The 17,448-nt window shown below is 45.3% G+C and overlaps 1 protein-coding gene across 1 annotated transcript in view; it reads right to left on the bottom strand.

Annotated features, from left to right (window-relative positions):
- Window positions 1-17,448, bottom strand: part of LOC145338876 (voltage-gated potassium channel KCNC1-like) — a 70,121-nt gene that overhangs the window by 15,446 nt on the left and 37,227 nt on the right. Inside the window, 1 exon segment of the mRNA XM_080183277.1 lies at window positions 2,916-3,840. Within this exon segment, the coding sequence (XP_080039403.1) occupies window positions 2,916-3,840 (925 nt within the window).

The raw sequence follows: 17,448 nt of genomic DNA on the forward strand, positions 1-17,448 counted from the left end.
TGGTCGCTACGAGAGGACACAGATTTAAGGTGCTGGGAAGCAAGTACAGAGGAGATGTTAGGGGTAAGTTTTTCACTCAGAGGGTGGTGAGTGAGTGGAATCGGCTACTGTCGGTGGTGGTGGAGGCGAACTCGCTGGGGTCTTTTAAGAGACTTCTGGATGAGTATATGGGATCTAATGGGATTGGGGGTTATAGATAGGTCTATGGTTTAGTAGGTATAGAAGTGATCGGTGCAACTAGTGGGCCGAAGGGCCTGTTTGTGCTATAGTGTTCTATGTTCTATATTCCAGATCACAGTGCGTTCCAGACCACAGTGATTCCAGATCACAACACATTCCAGATCACGGCACATTCCAGATCACAGCGCATTCCAGATCACAGTGATTCCAGATCACGGCACATTCCAGATCACGGCACATTCCAGATCACAACACGTTCCAGATCACGGCGCATTCCAGATCACGGTGCGTTCCAGATCACAACACGTTCCAGATCACAGCACATTCCAGATCACAGTGCATTCCAGATCACAGTGATTCCAGATCACGGCACATTCCAGATCACAGCACATTCCAGATCACGGCGCATTCCAGATCACGGTGCATTCCAGATCACAACACGTTCCAGATCACAGCACATTCCAGATCACGGCACATTCCAGATCACGGCACATTCCAGATCACAGTGCATTCCAGATCACAGTGATTCCAGATCACAGCACATTCCAGATCACGGCACATTCCAGATCACAGTGATTCCAGATCACGGCACATTCCAGATCACAGCACATTCCAGATCATGGCGCATTCCAGATCACAGCACATTCCAGATCACAGCACATTCCAGATCACGGCACATTCCAGATCACGGCACATTCCAGATCCCAGCACATTCCAGATCACGGCACATTCCAGATCACGGCACATTCCAGATCACAGTGCATTCCAGATCACGGCACATTCCAGATCACAGTGCATTCCAGGTCACGACACATTCCAGATCACAGCACATTCCAGATCACAGCACATTCCAGATCACGGCACATTCCAGATCACGGCACATTCCAGATCACGGCACATTCCCGATCACAGTGATTCCAGATCACGGCACATTCCAGATCACAGTGATTCCAGATCACGGCACATTCCAGATCACGGCACATTCCAGACCACAACATGTTCCAGATCACGGCACATTCCAGATCACAGCACATTCCAGATCACAGTGATTCCAGATCACGGCACATTCCAGATCACAGCACATTCCAGATCCCAGCACATTCCAGATCACGGCACATTCCAGACCACAACATGTTCCAGATCACGGCACATTCCAGATCACAGCACATTCCAGATCACAGTGATTCCAGATCACGGCACATTCCAGATCACAGCACATTCCAGATCACAGCACATTCCAGATCACAGTGATTCCAGATCACGGCACATTCCAGATCACAGCACATTGCAGATCACGGCACATTCCAGATCACAGTGATTCCAGATCACAGCGCATTCCAGATCTCAACTCTTTCCAGATCACAATGCATTCCAGACCACAACATGTTCCAGGTGACAGCACTTTCCAGATTACGGGAAGTTCCTGATCACAGGCATGTTGCTTTTGCTAATCATTTAAAATCTGCTTTTGTCTACTTACCCACGCCTTGCTCAGTGGTAACAGTTTCTCCATTTATTCATTAAAAGCCTTCACCCTGCTATCAAATCTCCCAATGTTCTGTGCATTAAAGAGAATATTCCTAACTCTTTCAAACTTTCTATAATAACCGAACATCTTCATCCCAAAAACAATCTCTGGAAGGGTTATGGATGTAGTTTTTATGGACGTCAGTAAGGTGTTTGACAAGGTACCACATGGCAGTCTGGTACAAAAACTAAAATTACATTAAATTCAGCGTGGCCTGGCTGGATGGATACAGAACTGGCTCGGTTATAGAACACAGAGAGTAACTGTGGAAGGGTGTTTTTTAGAATGGAGATCTGTAGCTAGTGGTGTTCTGCAGGGAACAGGAGGAGGGAAATCTTGTTGCAGCTATGTAAAACTTTGGTTAGGCTGCATTTGGAGTATTGCGTGCAGTTCTGGTCACCACATTATCAGAGGGATGTGGAGGCTTTGGAGAGAGCGCAAAGAAGGTTCACCAGGATGTTGCCTGGTCTCAAGAGTGGTGACTGTGAGGAAAGGTTGAATTAGCTAGGATTGTTTTCACTGTAAAGACAGAGGCTGAGGGGAGACCTGATAGAGATCTACGAAATGATGAGAGGTGTAGGCAGGGTGGATAGTCAGAAGCTTTTTCTCAGGGTGGAAATATCAATTACAAGAGAGCACAGTTCAAGAAAGTTTAAGGGAGATGTGCAGGGGAAGTTTTTCACACAGAGAGTGGTGGGTGCCTGGAACGTGCTGCCAGAGAAGGTGGTGGAAGCAGACACATTAGCACATTTAAGAGGCATCTGGATGGGTACATGAAGAGGGAGGGAATAGAGGGATACGGACTGAGTAAGGACAGGAAGGTTTATTTAGTTTAGTTAGGGCATCATGATCAGCATGGCCTTGGAGGGCCAAACGGCCTGTTCTTGTGCTGTACTTTTCTTTGCTCTTTTTTCTTTCTAATGTTTTTCTTACATTTTCCTTTTTTCGCTTTCTCTTTCTTTTTATTTCCCTTCTGTCCCTAATTCATCCGATTTCCTCCTCTCTCTTCAGATACTTGCTGGCTTTGAGACAACATCACCCTGAGCATCGGATCAATACCCAGAGAAAGTCTTTAAGGAGTAATATGAGACTGTTCCCCTCCACACGTGACTCAGAGTGATAACAACATCCTCTGTAATGATACAAAGGCAAGAAAGCAAAGCTGCTCATATACAAGCTCTGAAATGGAACTGGATTCATGTCCTACCTGAACTCATCCTCCCTTTGATCACTTCAGTAGCAAAGCTTCTGCTCTCACTCGGGGTGCTGTCCAGTGGAGAGTTCAGTGTTGACTTGCAATGTCCCAAAGACTTATCATGCGCTCCACTGGGAATGTGTTTCCTGCGTTTCTTGGGGAGTTTTTGTTTGGCCATTGCCAAAGAATAATACATCCCAAAGTTATTGACAATGACTGGCACGGGCATCGCAATGGTAAGCACACCAGCCAGGGCACACAGTGCCCCCACCAGCATACCTGACCATGTCTGGGGGTACATGTCACCATAACCAAGGGTAGTCATGGTGACGACTGCCCACCAGAAGCCAATGGGGATATTTTTAAAGTGAGTGGGGCTCTCAGTGTTGGGGCTTTCTCCCAGCCTCTCTGCATAGTAAATCATTGTGGCAAAAATGAGGATTCCCAGAGCGAGGAAGATGATAAGTAAGAGGAACTCATTGGTGCTGGCTCTTAAAGTGTGTCCCAACACTCTCAATCCCACAAAGTGCCGGGTCAGCTTGAAGATCCGTAGAATCCGGACAAATCTGACGACTCGAAGGAAGCCCAGAACATCCCTTGCTGCCTTGGAGGTTAACCCATGAAGTGCCAGTTCTAGATAGAAGGGCAGAATGGCCACAAAGTCAATGAGGTTCAGCATATTCTTAACAAACAACAGTTTATTGGGACAGAAGGAAATACGGAGCAAGAACTCCAGAGTGAACCAAATGACACATACTCCTTCCACGTACATGAGGGCAGGTTCTGTCACTACTTCATGCACATTGACCAGTTCAGTGCTGTTCCCATCTCCTGTAGATTCTGTTAAGTTAATGACTTTGTTGAAAGCTTCGTGTGTCTCAAGGCAAAAGGTGGTGATTGACAAGAGGATGAAAAAGAGGGACACAAAAGCAATAAACTGCAAGAGAAAAATAATGCAGGTCAGACAAAGATCAGAATCAGGACCACAACACCTCGGAGCGAGTCACCGACGGGTGAAAGGGAATGGACTGTGACTGGGGAGGAATGTACGCAATTTGGGGAAACAGTGGCACTAATGGCTTGTAATCTTTCCTTAAATACTTGCGTCATGATTGCCAAACATCAATGATATCAACAATAAATTGAATTTATATAGCACCTTTAATACCCCATTGAAAACACTAGGTAAACCAATCTATACCTTTAAGATTTACTTGTTAGTGAATGTCTCCTGTTTGAATCACTCAGGATGTAACTCAGTATAATTCTTAATCATCTGGACTGCTTCTCTCACTCAGCAATTTTTCCTTTAACTTGTCCCACTTCCTCCAGCTATGGGCACCTGCATGGGTTCCACTTTTCCCTGTCTTTGTGGGGTCTGTGGAACATTCCCTGCCCCAGTCCCACTCAGGCCCCTCCCAAAACTCTTTCTCCATTGCATTGATGGCTACTTCAGAGACATTTCTTGTTCTGTGTGGACCTGGAAAACTGTAATGATTCCGCTTCCCAATCCCTCTCCTCTCTCACCTTCACACGATCCATCTCCAACACTTCCCTTCCCTTCCTTCACCTGTCTCCATTTCTGGTGACTGACTGACCACCAATATTCATTAAAACCCACTGACTCCCACAGGTACCTCCACTACAGCTCCTCACACACTGCTCCCTGGAAAAACTCCACCCCATTCTCCCAGTTTCAGCACCTCCATCACATCACGATTCTATCTCCAAAACGGAGCTTCTGACAGGTCTGTCTTTTCCCTCTATAGAGGTTTCCCTCTATAGGCTAACCGGACATAAGAACATAAGAAATAGGAGCAGGAGGAGGCCATCTAGCCCTTCGAGCCTGCCCCGCCATTCAATAAGATCATGGCTGATCTGAAGTGGATCAGTTCCACATTCCCGCTTTCTCCCCATAACCCTTAATTCCCCTGTCTATCAGAAATCTGAAATCATTCAGCTGAGTTTGACTCATTTCCTGCACCTCTGCCTCCCTCCCAGAATCATGACAGGGTCCCTCTTATCCATATTTTTCACTCCACCAGCCTCTGCATTCAAAGGATTCTCCCCCATTTCCACCAACTTCATAAACCCCTCATCCCCTTGTCAGCATCCTATAAGGACCACTCTGTCCATCACACCAAACTCTCTATCTTACTCCCTCAGCACCTTCCCTTGAAATCCTGGAAGGTGCAACACTCGCCCCTCTAACTCCTCCCTCCTCATCTCCATTTAAATAATATTCAGCTCCTTTATTCTTCCTACCAAAGTGCATAATTCCACATTTTCCTACAGTATTTTCCATCTGCTAAGTTTTTGCCGACACTTAAACTGTCTATATCCCTTTGTAGACACTTTGTGTCATCCTCATTACCTGCCTTCTCACCTATTTTGTGTCATCTGCAAATCTGGCAAGAGAACAATCACTTCCCCATCCAAGTCATTAATATATATTGTCCATCACTCTGATCCCAGCACTGATCCCTGTGGCACTCCACTCATTACAGGCTGCCACCCCGAAAATGCCCCTCTTCTCATAACTCAGTCAGTTAGCCAATCCTCCATCCATGCTATTACACTCCAACACCAAGGGCTCTTATCATAAATACTTTTTGTGCAGGTACTTTATAGAAACTTAGAGACTCGAAGCAGGAGGCCATTCGGCCCTTCAAGCCTGCTCTGCCATTCATTTTGATCATAGCTCATCGTCAAATTCAATATCCTGATCCCCCCTCCCCTCCCCTCCCATTTCATAAGAACATAAGAAATAGGAGCAGGAGTAGGCCATCTAGCCCTTCGAGCCTGCCCCACCATTCAATAAGATCATGGCTGATCTGAAGTGGATCAGTTCCACTTTCCCGCTCTCTCCCCATAACCCTTAAGTCCCCTGTCTATCAGAAACCTATCAACCCGTGACTTAAGTACATTTAGCGAGGTAGCCTCCACCACTTCAACGGGCAGAGAATTCCAGAGATTCACCACTCTTTGAGTGAAGAAGTTCCTCCTCAACTCCAATCTAAACTGCCCCCCCCTTATCTTGAGGCTGTGTCCTCTGGTCCTGCTATCCTTTCTAAGCAGGAAGAATCTCTCTACCTCTACCCTATCCATCCCCTTCATTATCTTATACGTCTCTATAAGATCCCCCCTCATCCTTCTAAACTCCAAAGAGTACAGACCCAGTCTATTCAGTCTCTCTTCATAGTCCAACCCTCTCATCTCTGGTATCAGCCTAGTGAACCTTCTCTGCACTCCCTCCTAGGCCAAAATATCCTTCCGTAAGTGCGGCGACCAAAACTGCACACAGTACTCGAGCTGCGGCCTCACCAGTGCTCTGTACAGTTGCAGCAAGACCTCCCTGCTTTTATATTCCATCCCCCTCGCTATAAAGGCCAGCATCCCATTTGCCGCCTTGATCACCTGCTGCACCTGCAGACTGGGTTTTTTGCAATTCGTGCACAAGGACCTCCAGGTCCCTCTGCACCGTAGCATGCTGCAGCTTTTCACCCTTTGAATAATAATCCCTCCTACTATTATTCCTGCCAAAGTGGATAACCTCACACTTGCTAACTTTATATCCATCTGCCAGGTCCTTGCCCACTCGCTCAGCCTATCCAGATCCCTCTGCAGACTTTCCACACCCTCCGCACAATTTGCTTTTCCACTCATCTTCGTGTCATCAGCAAATTTCGTCACCCCACACTCAGCCCCCTCCTCCAGATCATCTATATAAACGGTAAATAGCTGAGGCCCCAGCACCGATCCCTGTGGCACTCCACTAGTCACCAACCGCCAATCAGAATAGCACCCATTGATACCAACTCTCTGCTTCCTATTAGACAGCCAATCAGCCAATCCTCTATCCACGCTAACACCTTACCCCCAGCTCCATGCACCCTAACCTTCTGAAGCAACCTTTTGTGAGGCACCTTATCAAAAGCCTTTTGAAAATCTAAAAACACCACATCCACCGGTTCCCCTCTGTCTACCGCACCAGTCACATCCACATAGAAATCCAATAAATTCGTCAAACACGACTTCCCCTTAACGAATCCGTGCTGCGTCTGCTCTATCAAACCATATCCCTTGATTCCTTTAGTCCCAAGAGCTATATCTAATTTCTTCTTGAAATCACACAACGTTTTGGCCTCAACTACTTTCTGAGGGAGTGAATTCCACACATTCACCACCGTCTGGGTGAAGAAATTTCTCCTCATCTCAGCCCTAAAAGATTTACCTCTTATCCTCAAACTATGACTGCTCCCCCCTCCACCCCCTCGCCAGTTCTGGACTCCCCCACCATTGGGAACATTCTTTCTGAATCTACCCTGTCTAACCCTGTTAGAATTTTATAAGTTCCTGTGAGATCCCCTCTCACTCTTCTAAACTCCAGTGAATATAATCCTAACCGACTTAGTCTCTCCTCGTATGACAGACCTGCCATCCCAGGAATCAGCCTGGTAAACAGTCACTGTGCTCCCTCTGTAGCAATAACATCCTTCCTCAGATAAGGAGACCAAAATTGCACACAATACTCCAGGCGTGGCCTCACCAAAGCTCTATACAGTTGCAGTAAAAATCAAGTGTTTTTATCAACTGCATTTTATGAAATGCTTTTTGAAAGCCCATGTGTATTGTGTACATTGGTGTCCTTTATTTATCCTGCCTGTTACCACCTCAAAGAATTCTAATAAATTTTTCAGACATGATTTATCCTCATGAAGCTATGTTGACTCTGCCTGTATATGATAAATATTTCTAAATGCTCTGCTATTATATCCTTTAAAATGGACTCTTACATATTTCCAATGACAGATATTAATCTAACTGGTCTATAGTTACCTGTTTTTGGCTCCCTCCCTTTTCGAATAAGGAAATTACATTGAACCAGTGCAAACCTCACCTTCCAGCAGCCTGACAGGTATCCAGAGAGCCATAATGTGGAGATGCCGGCGTTGGACTGGGGTAAACACAGTAAGAAGTCTTACAACACCAGGTTAAAGTCCAACAGGTTTACTTGGTAGCAAAAGTCACTTGTTTTCGGGGTGCTGCTACTTCGTCAGGTAAGTCGCTTCGAAAGCTAGTAGCCTTTGCTAACAAATAAGCCTGTTGGACTTTAAACCTGGTGTTAAGACTTCTTACTGTATCCAGAGAGATCCCAGCAAAGCCTGGTGGTTAAAACAATCTAACTCTGTATCAGAACAGGATGCGCCATGAAAAACAGGCCCAGAAGCTGATTGGACAGTGTTTGTTGCTATATATTGAACAGTGAGTGAACTCTCCATATGGAGTCTGCACATTCTCCCTGTGTCTGCATGGGTTTCCAGTGGCGCTCTGGTTTCCTCCCACACTCCAAACATGTGTGGTTAGGTCGTAAATGTGTGAGGTTAAAGGGACAGGGAGGGGGATGATGGGGGGAGCCTCTGTGCACACTCAATATGTCAAATGGCCTCACTCTGCACTGTGGGGCTTCAGTAGTTCGATGGTGACCAAAAAGACAATGATTGGTTGGTCTGTGAGCACATGACTGGAAACATGATTTGTGTAAGAAGGAGGCACAGAAACATCATAAGTGACAACCTGCAGGAATAGCTATCGCAGCAAGACCCCAAGTCCAGGACTCGGAGAAAACAACAAAACCCACTGAGAGGAGTCAGATCGTCTCATCCTGACACGGGCCGTATCTAAATCCAAGTCATGAGTTTGGATATTTTTGTGAAGCTTTAGATAACTTTTGAATATTTGTGTATATAACAAAGTAGATCAGAGGTTCTACGCTCTGTGTAAAATGAAGGAAAATTGAGGTTGAATGTGTGTAATGAAGGCCTGATAGCTCGCGTGCTAAGATTTATGTAGTAGAGTTTGATACTTTGTGGTAACTCGGTAAAGTCTAAAGGAAGTTAGTTTTATAATAACTTTACAGTTTGGTTTTGTTCAAGCTTCAGTTTGAGGAGCAGTGTTCTGACTGGGTACTTCACTGCCTTCTGGCCTCAACATTGAGTCCAGACAACTTCAGACCATCAGATCCCTGCTCCATCCTGGTCCCATTTTAAAATCCAATCTTTTCCCCAATCTCCCCTCCTCAGACCATCTGCCATGTGTTCTTAAGAATTGCTTTCCAGAGTGCTGTGAAACCCTGATACCTAACCTTAATGCCTCCATTAGCTCCTAATCTTTAACACTATCATTGTCTTGTGCCTACAACATCTTTGTCAAATCTCTCCTGAACTCTCATCTATCCCTGACTATCTATCTTGCTCCTCCTACTCCACTGACCCCCCCCACCCCACACTCCCTCACCTCACACTCCCCTCCACCCAGCCCCCCAACCCCATACACCTCCACACCCTCACAGTCCCCCACACTCTCTCCCACTCAGCCCCCCAACCCTACACACCCACCCAGCCCCCCAACCCTACACACCCACCCAGCCCCCCAACCCTACACACCCTCACACCCAGCCAGCCCCCAACCCTACACACCCTCACACACGCCACACCCAGCTCCCCAACCCTACACACCCATCAACTCCCCCACCTAACACTCAACCTACACCCCTCACACCCCCTGCCTCGCTCTGAAGAGTCAGACAGCCTCAAAATATTAACTCTTTGTTTCTCTCTTCACACAGACCGCATGTTTTGGTTTTTCCAGCACTTTATGTTTTAATTCAGATTCCCAGCTTCTGCAGTATTTTGGTTTTATTGTCTTGATCCTCATTCATCAGCTGTCAGCCGAAGATATTGCTCGTATATTCCTATTCTCTGAAGCCTTCTGAAGAGATATTTTATCAAATACCTTTGAGAGGACGTAAAACATCAGCTGAGATATTTGGAGCTGAAAATTTTTAAATTCCTCTGGGTAGAAGGATAATGAAATCAGACAGGATAGAAATGGAGACATTCCAGAAATCCAGTGAGTGGAACTGAAATATTAATACAGGGCATTCTCAAAGAGACATTCACTCAAAAACAGGAAAGACTAATTTAGTAAATAGCCAAAAAAGCAAAACATGCAACAAATATTCTCACACAAACATACAAGTTAGGAGCAGAAGGCCACTCTAGGCTGCTCTGCCAGTCAATAAAGTCATGGCTGATCTAATTGGAACCTCAACCCCACACTCCGATGACCCTGATAACGTTTCACCCCCTTGTTTATCAAAAATCTATCTACTTCTGCCTCAAAAATCATAGGATTATGGGATCATAGAATTCCAACAGTACAGAAGGAGGCCATTCAGCCCATCAAGTCTGCACTGACAACAATCCCACACTATCCCCATAACCCCACGTATTTTACCTGCCAAAATATCCAGGCTTGTGATGTTTTGCCACCACAACATGAACGTTGAGGGCAGTTTATCTCTGACCCCTGAAAGTGAATTGTGACTCAATGCTCCCAAAATCATGGTCTTCAGTTATTTAGATTTGCAATGCCAATTGGCGCTCAGTGCAGAGGTATCTACCCGATCGAAGCTAAGGCGACAGATTGGGAATAATTGTGCTTCAGGCCATGGTTGAGTGTGGGGAGAAAGAAGACAAATTGTCTGATTGTGAAAGTGAGACCCCTCCACACTTGTGCTGCGCTTGAATGAGAGCTGTCTTATCTGTAGTACCCTCACAGTTCAATAGCCTCAACATTCCCAGTTTAGATTTGCAATGTTTAAGGATCAACTCAGTGAGTCTCTGGAACTGATTCTGAACCTCAGTCGGTTAGATCACTGCTAATAACTGGATTTTTCTTGAAGCAGAACTGACTGCAATATTTAACATCTTGCTTTGACCACTTGAATACAAACTGAATATGCTCAATAGTCTCTCTTCCCTTAATTAAATTACAGAATATTTCTTACATTACTCTAAACTCTTCTTATCAGATTCTGGACCCCAATTCCCACAGCGACAGCTCAAATTATTGCTACCTTTGCCCAAAGTCTTGATGATTGATTTTGGAATAACAGATGGTGATGAGTTTAAATCTACATCAAAACCTGACAACTATCCCCAGACAACATCTCAAAGGCACGATTCCAAAAGATTCCATTGAACAACAACCTGCATTTCTCTGATACCTGCGACAATAAACAGAGGTGCTTCACAGGAGTTAACACTATGACCTTAATGAGATATCAGGTCAGGGTGATCTGGTCGGAGGGATTAATCTGATTGGGGTGAGCATATTGGGGATGGGGTAATCTGATTGAGTCAAGTTGGCACGATCTAGTCGAGGGCAGTAATCTGATGGGGTCAGGTCAGGGTGATCTGGTGGGGGGATAATCTGATTAGGTCAGGTCGGGGTGATCTGGTCAGGGGGATAATATGATTGGGTCAGGTTAGGATGATCTGGTGGGGGGGATAATCTGATTAGGTCAGGATGATCTGGTCGGGGGATAATCTGAGTGGGTCAGGTCGGGGTGATCTGGACTGGGGGGGGAGGTGGTAATCTGATTGGGTCAGGTTGGAGAGTTGGGTTGGGTTTGGTGAGCAGTTCAGTTGTGAGGGGACAGTTGGGTCGGTGGGGAGTCAGTTATTTAGATTTGCAATGCCAATTGGCGCTCAGTGCGGAGGTATCTATCCGATCGAAACTAAGGTGACAGATTGGGAATAATTGTCCTTCAGGCCATGGTTGAGTGTGGGGAGAAAGAAGACAAATTGCCTGATTGTGAATTCAAGGGTAAGTTGGGTTGGGGATGGTAGTCAGGTTGGATCCTTTTGGAAAAACATATGTTTCCTTTAGGTTGACATGAGGAAAGAATGAGGAACCATCTCACAAATTGTTAAAATAAATTATTGCAGATGCTGGAGTCCAAAACAAAAACAGAAAATGTTGGAAAATCTCTGCAGGTCTGACAGCCTCTGCGGAGAGAGAGTAGAGCCAATGTTTTGAGTCTGGATGACCCTTCATCAGAGCCAAGAACAACTGGAAATAGGATGAGATTTATACCATTGTGTGTGTTTGTGTGGGAGGGCGTGGTGGATAGAAGACCAGCAATTGATGGGACGGCGGGGGAGCGGGGGCGGGAGGTAGTGAGTGATGGATTGACAAAGATGTCATTGACAAAAAAAGGGATGTGAATGGTGGTGATAAAGGCTGGGAAGGGTGCTGATAGCAGCCGTTAAGTGATTAGAATGTGTAAATGACACAATAAAGAATGTCAAAGGACAGCCTGAGATATGTGACAGATTGTCTTGAGTGGAGTGGGAGGTGAGAGATGGTGGTAAGGGAATAAAGATGGAAAGTGGGATGAGAAAAAGAGAGAGGAAACGGGAAAACAAATCAATGGAAGAAACGCAAATAAATTTAAAGAAAGATTTTTCCCTGATCATATTGTTCATTGAAATTAAAACAGAAAGGTTTAGTTTAAATAAGAAATGAAAATGTAAAGCATAGGATCACAACACAATGAGCAGAGGACAAACTTTTAGCCAGGTCACCTGGAGAAGTGAAGACAGATGGCGAGGCAGTGAGGTTTGGGGAGGAAGTTTCAGAGCCTCGGGTCCAGGAAGCTGAAACTATGGCAATAATGTTGGAATAATTAAAATCAGGGATATTTGAGAGGACAAAACTGAAGGAGCTCAGAGATGTTGGATGGTTGTCGGGTTGCTGGATATTAGTGAGACAGGGAGAATCGAGGACATGGAGGGATTTGAAAACAAATACTGGAATTTTAAGGTCAAGACATTCAGATCGATACTTGAAACACCATCATATACAAGGCAATAGACCAAGTGCTGGAAGATGGGATTAGAATAGATAGGTAAAGTTAAAGCACATGGGATTGCAGGTAATGTTTTGAGATGGATAGAAAGCTGGTTAGCAGATATAAAGCAAAAAGTTGGCATAAATGTGTCATTTTCTGATTGGCAGTCAGTGACAAGTGGGGTTTGGCAGGGATCTGTGCAGGGACCCCAAATGTTCACATTATATATTAATGATTTGGAAGAGGGAACTGAATGTATTATCTCCAAATTTGCAGATGATATAAAGTTGGGTGGGAGGGTGAGCTGTGAGGAGAAGCAGAGATGCTTCAGTGTGATTTGGACAGGTTGAGTGCGTGGGTATCTGCACGGCAAATGCAGTATAATGTGGATAAATGTGAGGTTATTCACTTTGGTAGCAATAACAGGAAGACAGATTATTTCTGGAATGGGCGTAAATTGAGAGAGGTGGATACTCAGCAGGTGCAACAGGCAGTAAAGAAGGCAAATGTATCTTGGCTTTCATAGTGAGAGGATTTGAGTACAGGGATAGGGATGTTTTGCTGCAATTGTACAGGGCGTTGTTGAGGCTACACCTGGAGTATTGTGTGCAGTTTTGGTGTCCTTATCTGAGGAAGGATGTCTTGCTATAGAGGGAGCACAGCGAAGGTTTACCAGGCTGATTCCTAAGATGGCAGGTCTGTCATTTGAGGGGAGACTAAATCAGCTAGGATTATACTCATTGGAGTTTGGAAGACTGAGAGGGGATCTCATAGAAACTTATAAAATTCCAACAGGGTTAGGCAGGGTAGATTCAGAAAATATGTTCCCGATGGTGGGGGAGTCCAGAACTAGGGGTCATAGTTTGAGGATACCAGGTAAAGCTTTTAGAGCTGAGGTGAGCAAAAATTTCTTCACCCAGAGTGTGGTGAATGTGTGGAATTCACTACCACAGAAAGTAGTTGAGGCCAAAATGTCTGATTTCAAGAAGAAATTAGATATAGCACTTCGGGCTAAAGGGATCAAGGGAAATGGGAAGAAGAGGGGAATCAGAATATTGAATTTGATGATCAACAATGATCAAAATGAATGGTGGAGCAGGCTCAAAGGGCCAAATGGCTTCCTCCTGCTTTTAGTTTCTAGAGTTGCTTGATGGCTGTCAGAGACATGATGGGCTAAAGGGCCTCTTTCTGTCTGTAAAACTCTGTGATCTATGAGTCTACACTGTTTGATCCAGGGTTATGTAGGTCAGTGAGCACAAGGATTATAGGGGAATGAACTTGGTGCAAGTCAGGACAGGTGGGAGTCTGAGATGACCTCAAGCTTATGGGCAGTAGAATGTGGGAAGCTGGCTTGCGGAGTATTGGAATTGGCAAGTCTGAGGGGATACCAAAGGAATGTCCCAGATCATCATAGACTGCTCTCCGCTTTGTGGGAGAGAGCTGACCAGTGGTGAAGATCACCACACCTCAGGGGAGGGCAAGGCTGAGAAGGCTGGGCCTTCATGAATAACCTCAACCGGTACAGGAACTGAACTGACACTGTTGACATCCTCTGTATCATTAACCAGCTGTCCAGCCAAGTGAGCTAACCTACAAAGGGATAAATAAGGATTTTGGCAGGAAATGAACTGAAGGGAGGCAATGTTATGGAAATTGAAATAAGTGGTCCTTGTTAAATTTCTGATTCAGAATTCAAATTTTGCTATGAGAATTGGGTGACATCAAACCTGGCAGTTGTTTCATAGTTTGAAATTTCATTTATAAGATGTGGGCATCGCTGGCAAGGAAACATTAATTGCCCATCGCAGTTTACCCTTGAATGGAGTGGCTTGCTAGGCCAAGGAGTCACATGTAGGCCAGACTGGGTAAAGATGGCAGATTTCCTTCCCTAAAGGGCATTTGTGAACCAGATGAGTTTTTACAATAATCTACAATGTTTCATGGTCATCATTAGGCATTCAATTCCAGATTTTTATTGAATTCCAGCAGCCGCCACAGTGGGATTCGAACACAGTTCCTAGAGCATCACCCTGGGTCTCTGGATTATTAGTCCAAGTTAAAAAAATCACTGCACCATGTGCAATTTTGGTCTCCTTATCTGGGCTGGTGGGACTGGTGTATAAAGAGAAGATTGAGTTGGTTAGGATTGTATTCGCTGGAGTTCAGAAGAATGAGGGGGGATCTCATAGAAACCTTTAAAACTAAGAGGACTAAACAGGGTAGATGCAGGGAGGACGTTCCCAATGGTGGGGGAGTCCAGAACCAGGGGTCACAATCTGAGGATACAGGGTAGACCATTTAGGACAGAGATGAGGAGAAATTTATTCATCCAGACAGCTGGAAACCTGCGGAATTCACTACCACAGAAAGTAGTTGAGACCAAAATATTGTATGTTTTCAAGAAGTTAGATACAGCACTTGGGTCTACAGGGAATCAAAGCATATGGAGGGAAGGCAGGATCAGCCTTCTTGGATGATCAGCCATGATCTTAATGAATGCTGGAGCAGGCTCAAAGGGCTGAATGGCCTCCTCCTCTCTGTTTTCCATGTCCAGTTATTGCATGATTCTATGATTATCTCTAACCAACTGTAGAATGATTGGTAACTGCAGTGTCCAAGAGCAAACATAAAACTTTCACACGGAGAAAGGTACATTGGTTCCACATTATTGCACTCCAAATGTACTGTAGATGAAGGATGAGAAATTGTTAAGAATCACTGGACTCTGTGGCCGAGAGGCAGGTGTTTCATTGTGTGGTCAGTGTTTAGACAGGGTTTGGAGGTTGTCTACTCTCCCAAAATTACACTGCCCTGTTCCTCAACCGTTTATTGGTGTTTAGTCCTTTAGACTTCGACACAAAGCCGGAGATCCTCCTTCTTCTAGATTTCTCTTACATCTCAGTTGTGTGATTTGACATCAGTGTAACATCACAATCAAATATGCTTCTGAACTATATCTCCCATCATATTCCAGCTGCTTGTATCTCCCCACAAAGGCTCAGAGTTCACAGCGTTAATCTCTCAGGTGTTTTGACCAATCTCTGTGATCTTGTTCTGACCTCCTTTTCAGGTTGAGTTTATTCTGTCCTCTCCCTTCTGTCAGTGTGAGTGTCCTTGTCCTGGTGACTGTAAAGCTGGAAATAAATCTTTCTGTTTCACCAGGATCTGAGTGGTAAGCTCAGGATTCTATTGGCTTTCTCTCCGAGGATGTTCTGATGTTGTGGTTTGTTCTTGTGGAGAGACTCCTGGTCTGTCTCAATCCTGTATGATGTTGGTGGTGGTTTTCAGAGATGCTGCCTTCCCTCTGCTGGTGTCAGACCTGTACTCGCTCCTTGAGCTTCAGCACTGGTAACTCATGGCTCTGGTAACTGAGGGCTTGGACTTTGTGCTCTGATTGGCTCAGGGCTACAGACAGACAATGTTTTTGTGTGCAGCACTGAGTCTGTATCAGGCCAATTAGACCATAAGATATAGGAGCAGAATGAAGGCCGTTTGGCCCATATCTGCTCCGCCACTCGATTATAGAACATAGAACACTACAGCACAAACAGGCCCTTCGGCCCACAAGTTGCGCCAATCACATCTATACCTACCAAGCCATAGAACTATCTGTAACTCTCAATCCCATTAAATCCCATGTACTCATCCAGAAGTCTTTTAAAAGACCCCAGCGAGTTCGCCTCTACCACCACCGACGGCAGCCGATTCCACTCACTCACCACCCTCTGAGTGAAAAACTTACCCCTGACATCTCCTCTGTACCTGCTCCCCAGCACCTTAAATCTGTGTCCTCTCGTAGCGACCATTTCAGCCCTGGGAAATAGCCTCCAAGAATCCACCCTATCTATTCCTCTCAACATTTTATAAACCTCTATCAGGTCACCTCACAACCTTCGTCTCTCCAGGGAGAAGAGTCCGAGCTCCCTCAACCTATCTTCATAAGGCATGCCTCCCAATCCAGGCAACATCCTTGTAAATCTCCTCTGCACCCTCTCAATAGCTTCCACATCCTTCCTGTAGTGAGGCGACTAGAACTGTGCACAGTACTCCAAGTGGGGTCTGACAAGGGTCTTATAAAGTTGCTGCATTACCTCCCGACTATGGCTGATAAGTTTCTCAACCCCATTCTCCAGCCTTTTCCCTGTAATTTTTGGTCTGCTTACCAATCAAGAGCCTATCTAAGTCTGTCTTAAATACATTCAATGACCCGGCCTGGTCTGTGGCAATGAATTCCACAGACTCATCACCCTCTGGCTGAGGAAATTCCTTCTCTTCTCTGTACTAAAGGGTTGTCCCTTTACTGTGAGGCTGTGCCCTTGGATCCTAGTCTCTCTTACTAATAAAAACATCTTCCCCACATCCACTCTATCCGAGCCTTTCATTATTCTAAAAGTTTCAATGAGATCCCCCCTCATCCTTCTAAATTCCAATGAGTACAGACCCAAAGTCCTCAGACGTTCCTCATATGACAAGCTCTTCATTCCAGGGATCATTCTCGTGAATCTCCTCTGACCTCTCCAATGCCAGCACACCCCTTCTTAGATATGGGGCCCAAATTGCTCACAATACTCCAAATGGGGTCTGACCAGAGCCTTGTACAGCCTTAGAAGTACATCCCTGCTCTTGTATTCTAGTCATCTCAAAATGAATGCTAATATTGCATTTTACTTCCAACCAGCCAACTGAACCTGCAGATTAGCCTTAAGAGAATCTTGAACTAGGAATCCCAAGCCCCTTTGTGCTTCCAATTTCTGAATTCTCTCATAAGAACATAAGGACATAAGAAATAGGAGCAGGAGTAGGCCATCTGGCCCTTCGAGCCTGCCCTGCCATTCAATAAGATCA

This window comes from Carcharhinus amblyrhynchos, unplaced genomic scaffold (genome assembly GCF_965287045.1).
Source record: "Carcharhinus amblyrhynchos unplaced genomic scaffold, sCarAmb.v2.hapA chromosome_208, whole genome shotgun sequence".
NCBI lineage: Eukaryota > Metazoa > Chordata > Chondrichthyes > Carcharhiniformes > Carcharhinidae > Carcharhinus > Carcharhinus amblyrhynchos.